Below are 6,526 nucleotides of genomic sequence, written 5' to 3'. Positions count from 1 at the left end.
TAAGCGTATTTTTCTTAATACTATTGTGTTGTACATTTATTTTAATGTGTATACTTCAATATTACGCAAAAACTTTTTTCAGAAAATCTATTTGAGTATGTTAAATATATTAAAAATATGGAGTCACTCAGATGAAAAAAGTAAAAAACATTTGGTTATATGTACGTTATATAAATATGAGTTGTGAATTCGTCAAAATTGTGTTTTCTTTTATATTTTAGTAATGTATAAAGTTAACAAAGAAAGTTTATAATTTCATATTGATTCTTTTGATAATTTTTTATCTACTTGTACACATAGCCTTTCTTTGATTAATATTATAAATGTTATTTGCTCCCAAATCTGATGTGTTTATTTTATGTATTTACTCCATTGTACTTATTTCGCAAGGACGCTGCCCTTATCTGCGAATTTAGTGAAATTGCCAGCCATATGGACAGTGTATCGAATTATGTCGTACTTCGATTCGCCATCCGGAACATTTTTTTCCTTGATTTCATCCGTTGCCGTTTTTTTAATTCCTTTCTTCACCCACAGGGTCACTGCTAGGGAAATGAGATCGGTATGGATCCGTTCCGGAAAATGGCATAGCTACATCGGGGCCGTGGAAGAAGGGATGGAAAGTGATTGAAGAAGATCTATCCGGGTCACCGTCTTCCGTTACGCAAGGTTACACACCCCTCAAACCGTAAAACGCGAACATCGTTTTCACGTCCTAACAAAATTTCGGCCTATCTTCCCCCCGAATTTTTCTTCCATGGTTGTTTCCATTTTCCCTATCTCAAGATCAATCGCATGTATTAATAACGTAACATTAACTGAATACGGTTTGATTTGATGGGGTTACCTTAAGCGTAAGCGGCAGGGCACATACAGGTTTTTTCATGTTAAAAATCTATATTCAGTAGAATAATTTTATAAAGGACATCATGCCATCACTCGCGAAATCACATCACCAAAACATTTTTGCTGGCATGCATTTATAACTAATTCCATTTTGCCATGCCATGAAGATTTTCGATAACAAACTACCCTTGAAGCGGACAATGATCGCTTTAGTCTGTAATTGAAATAGTTCGATATCAAATTACAAATTCAAATAAAATTTCATTAAATTTATTAACTTTTAGGAATTAATCTACTAATCAATTTATCTGAAAGTTGGAAACTATATGACCGTGATGGAGCGAGGATATTCGCTTTCACTCGAAAAAGCTTCGAGTTTACCAGTCCTCAGTTTTCCTGGTTTTCCATTAACAATATTTTCGTAAACCTGGCCTCATTGGTGATTGACATAGTTTTCTTTCAAATTGAAACATCACTAATCAAAAAAATACTCTTTATTTTGTTTTATTTTACCCAAAATTCATTTAAAAGCCAAAGATGTGTATGACACTGTAAATAAGTAGATAGATAATTACTTTTAGTCACAACAAAATAAAAAAGTCTGCTACAAAAAATAAATTTATACGTATACAAGCATGGACATACAAAGGTGGATTGGTTGCGTGTGATTGAAAAAATAAAATCAAGAGCTTATTTGTTTATTCAATTGGCCAAATCATTCAAAGATACTGAATTAAGAGACTTTATAAGGCTATCGGCAATAAAATGCAACCAAATAATAAGACCGTAAGAGATTAAAAAAAAATGTATGGGGTTGTTAAAAGGCTTCTTCAACACCAAAAGTATCATTACAATAATTTTTTTTTTTAAAAGAAGGTGTATGCTAAAATGCTACTCCCTGTAAGTTCGAGGATAAATGTGAAAAATTTCCATAACGATAAACTCTGGATTTAATTATTTGGACAAGACCATACTATTGTATACAGGAATAATGGACAAAGGGGGGCGTCGGTGGCCGCAACGGTTTAGACGTTGACACGGCGCTCATCACTTTAAGATAAAGGTCCCGGGTTCGCATCCAGCGGCCCTGCATTCACACCCGCCATACTTACAAATGGGCTTAAAAAAAAAGGACAAATGATGATTGATAATCATAAACAAAACTGCTTGTCCCGATTGTTCACTAAAACTATGCCAAAGCCTATCTAATCCTTCCAACGCAAATCCAGGCGAAAGACAGAGTGCTTAAGGTCAAGGGTAATCCAGCCACATTGTAAAAATTCCCAATGGGGCTCAACTGAAAAATTTGAGGAAACAACAAAATAAATTGATTAAACGGGTATGAAACCTGAAGTTTCTTAGAAAAACAATGAAAGCTTTGAACCGAAAAACTGCTATTTAAAAAAGAAATTTTATGAAGAATAATTTTGTACAAAACTGTAGTTAACTAGCAATGTATGCCTTAAAATATTGTAGAAATTCATTGCCTGTAGCCAACGAATATGACCGTTGATCTCTTGAGTTAACTTTGTGCCGCGTTAAATTTAGAAATTTGTAACTGAAGCAGACATTGCTTCAAAATGTTACTTGTAAAAATTGCTATCTGTCGTACATCAAACAGAAGTTTTACGTATTTCCTGTTATTCTGTTAGCAAGATTAAAAAGTAATTTTTACGTCCTCTCCAAAATGTACACCCTGCTCAAGTGGAAAATGATCTGGGCGTAGATTTAAAATCTAAATGCTTCGAAGTCTACCGACGGTAGCCACATACATAAAATGGTGGGACGGCAGCCGTTATTTACAGGACGAATTACAAACTCACATAATTCAAGGAAGGATGGCACCATGTTGTACAAACAACCAAGCAGAACTACTGGCGACTGAAGATGGTGTTTAAACACAACGATGATTGTGAAAAAAATTAATGTTGAAAATAGTGCAGTTTCCCTTGCTGTGATTGAGGACCACTTAAAGCGCTACCCAACCATAGAATCGATGGGAGTTGAGAAGAAAATCAGGATCGGATGATATCATTAAGATGGATGTGTACACATGTGGTACAAGGAAATGAAAAGGCAAATGAGTTGGCAAAAGTTGGAGCGAAAAAAAGGAATTGTTAACCATCATGTATGACAAACCTCTCTCATATATTAGATTGCAGGAAATAAATTCAAGTATGGAGAAATGGAATGAAATATGAATAAAACCCAAAGAAGGCAACACAAGAAGTTATTTTCCATCCATTAATGTCAGGAGGCATGTTTATTCAATTTTTCAAGACAACTATGGTCCTTACAGGTCGTGGAAAAAATACAGCAATTCCATATCGTAAGACTGTCCATTCGGCGGTGGAGAACAGACCTGCGCACATATTCAAGACTGCAAGCTGTTCGAAAACACCAAAATCCTTTTGATAAGGAGCATCCTAACTACAGATTTTTTTAATGTATATAGTTGTCATTTCTTAAAAGTGAGACAAATTGTTTAACCCTCGTTAGTACGTCTGCTCCATAGAAAACGTTTGGTCCGGGTAATTTCTTTCTTTACAGAGGTAATAGGCGGATCAGAAGAGCAATGAAGAATTACGGTAATGCTTGGTCGTGCATGGTATTTGCCGATGACCACAAATCATGTTCCTTACATAAATGGTAAACGTAACTGTCCTGTTTGCTTAAAATAAATATGAAATATAATTTTCTTTGTCTACTAAATTTACTTTAACTTGATAATTATAACTGGAAAAGGTCTTTTACGCGTATGCAAAGACAAAAGATTTACTAACTTTGTCCATGTAACTAAACCATTCGCTTATTGTAACCATTTGTATCAAAATATTTATTGTATTTCTCCTTGTGGACTGCCAAGCGATGAACCTGTAAGTTGGTCGATACTGATAAATTTAGTACTTCGTATTCTCTTTTGTGTGTTCTGTCAGAAAAACAGACAAAATATTTGTTGTTTTAACGGGTATGTTTTCTTGTGACTCTAAACTGAAGGGCAATAGCAAGTCAATCGAATTAAGATGGTAGAATCGATAGAATATAAACAGTAGTCATGAAAATTGAGTATTTATGATAATACATAGTATATAATATAATTATAATAAATATGATATGTATAATAATATAACATTCCTAAATACTATTCTACACCCAAATTCTATATGGATTCGAAAAATAATTTTACATTTAAAACGGAAAGCTAGGGTAGGTGCACGCTCAGAAAAAGATAGATCTTCCTTTTTTTAAAAAGGATTGAACACCGCACTCACTCCATCACTCATCATTTCCATTAATTTGCTAGTCAAAGCAGTAATGGATTATAAACTTACTGTGAATAGGAACTATTTAAAAAAAAAAAGGGTTGAACGCCGCACTCACTCCATCATTCATCATTTCTAAAAATAGACCTTGGTGTAACGAAATGTACAAATGGTTTAGCTCCATACGGGGAGCTAGTATGCTTACCACCGGATACGAAAAATTCAATTGCATATAGTAGCGAATTTCTAAGTCCTTTTCTTATATTGGGTGGGGAAAAATAGTTTTTAGCTATGAAAACAGCAGTTAATGTTTAAATAAAACTGTTTTTGGGAGTGAAAGAATTTATTACCATGAATGAAAAATATGAAAGGCTCAACGTCGGCATTTTAAGTCGACCCATACTTATTTTATTATTTATATGTTTGGATACTTGGCTCGGCATGGTTAGTCTCGCAACTTACAATATCAACAAATATTTAATCATTTTATTGATTTTTTTTAAATAATTGACTTTGTTATAATAAAACTTAATTAAATAGGTCGAGATCCATGTCACAAGTTTAGACGTCTTTTGTGTCTAATTAAAATAAGTCGAATTATATTTTCCTTGTATAATTAAAATTTGAAATTATCATGAAAATCAACATATTATAGAAATTAAATGTAAAACGTACCGCACGACCTTTTGAGATTTCCATCTGATAACAGTGCTTAATAAGTTATTCAAGCAGGTTACTTAATAGGTTTTCCAATGGTCATTGAATTCTTGTTCATAAATATTAACTATTAATTGGTTTTTTAACGCTAAACGTTTGATGTTTTTTTTTAACCTGATGTGAATATCTTTTTGATCATTTCATTCTTCATTTTCAAATTTATCTTTCTTCTTACTTTCTGTTGTGGTTACATACGTTATAGGCAACTGGTAAGGGAACCAAATCCTGACTATAACCCACTTGCAAACCGTTTAACAGAACGTAGAGCATGTTACAGTCGAGTGTGCTGTTCTGAAATAATATCACTTACTTGGTAATATTTATTTTTGGTCCTAATATTTAAAGATGTATGAATACAAATTATATTTCTAAATTCACATATTCCATAAAATATTGCAGTTTCCTTATTTCATCTATAATAAGTAGCAACAAATAAAGTGAATTTTAGTTAATTATTCAAACAAACTGGAATGAAATGTTTGGTCAGCAGCTTCTATATTTGGCTGATATTAAAAAAAGTATTTTGAAATGTCGATAGAAAATTATTGAATAACGATTGTAAACTCATTTAGCTCTAATTTTTGATTAAATTATTATTTCTTTGTTTCAGATGGACGTTTTAAAGCCTCACCTAGAATGGATCGGCAATATATGCTACAGGGTCAATCCGCTGAATCTTGGCAATTATACTACAGCCCACGAAACATCTTATATGGAACCCGATGTTGAAACTTACTGCCTCGAAGCGACCGACGACGACGTGGAATGCGTCACCGTCGACGACAACGGTAGATGCCGTGCTTCCTTCCACGTCCCGCAGGCGTATTTTGCGTACATAATCGGTGCTAAAGGAGGCACCAAAAGAAATATCGAGCAGAGTACGAAAACGCAGATAATGATCCCAAAGCAGGGCAAAGACGGCGACATTGTGGTTACCGGCTCATCGAAAAGAGATGTCGCTTCCGCCAGGACCAGGATTCTCATGATGGTTAAAGGCGCAAGAAGCAGGAAGAAACCGACACATTTCATCTCTATTCCACTCACCCACGATACGTTCAAACGAAACTTTCTAAAGTTTAAATCATCAGTCTTAGAAAACTGCCCAGACAGGGGTGTAGTCGAGAGTGTATTCATAAACGAAAACAAACTGCACATAACGGTTGTACTTTTCGTCATATGCGACGAGACAGAAAGAAGGGAAACTGCCGAGGCACTTCGGAAATGCAAAGAAACTGTTATCGGCCCCGTTCTGCAAGGACGGCCTTTGAAGTTGAAGATGGAAGGTCTCGACTACATGAACGACGATCCTTCTGAGGTGAATGTCCTCTTTGCAAATGTCGTCGGGGAGGACTCATCACTTTTGCAGAAACTCGTCGACGGGATTATGGATTTTTTCGGTGACCTCGCGCCCACGAAGCAGGAGCCGAGGAAATCCGTTAAAATCCACGCTACCCTCATGAACACAGTATATAGCAGCAACAACGAAGACACTAAGACCACCTTCGATGCCAGCAACATTCTGAAATTGTACAGTGATTATTCGTTCGGAGAAGCCGTTGTTGATAAAATCGACATGTCTATTATACATACCGTATGTCCAAAAACCGGCTATTACAATGCGACTGAAAGCATAGATTTAAATTATTTTTAAGAGAACAAATAACATATTAATACAAAAATAAATAATTTTGCAATAATAA

General features: G+C 34.7%; 1 protein-coding gene across 2 annotated transcripts in view; it reads left to right on the top strand.

Annotated features, from left to right (window-relative positions):
• The window catches only part of LOC106668993 (activating signal cointegrator 1 complex subunit 1), a 30,985-nt gene extending 24,459 nt beyond the window's left edge, over positions 1 to 6,526 (top strand). Inside the window, exons 1-2 of one of the 2 annotated variants that reach the window (XM_024228164.1) lie at positions 542 to 669; positions 5,437 to 6,526. In XM_024228164.1, coding sequence (XP_024083932.1) covers positions 5,437 to 6,477 — 1,041 coding nt within the window. In that variant the 5' untranslated portion in view covers positions 542 to 669 and the 3' untranslated portion in view covers positions 6,478 to 6,526. Of the gene's footprint in view, positions 1 to 541; positions 670 to 5,436 lie in introns of those variants that run through there. The other variant, XM_014398223.2, reaches the window with a different exon arrangement.

The sequence above is a fragment of the Cimex lectularius genome, unplaced genomic scaffold (genome assembly GCF_000648675.2).
Source record: "Cimex lectularius strain Harlan isolate CLEC.00 unplaced genomic scaffold, Clec_2.1 scaffold249, whole genome shotgun sequence".
In the NCBI taxonomy this organism is placed as follows: Eukaryota; Metazoa; Arthropoda; class Insecta; order Hemiptera; family Cimicidae; genus Cimex; species Cimex lectularius.
The sequence above is the reverse complement of the archived record's forward strand: the minus strand, read 5'-3'. Positions and strand labels throughout refer to the sequence as shown.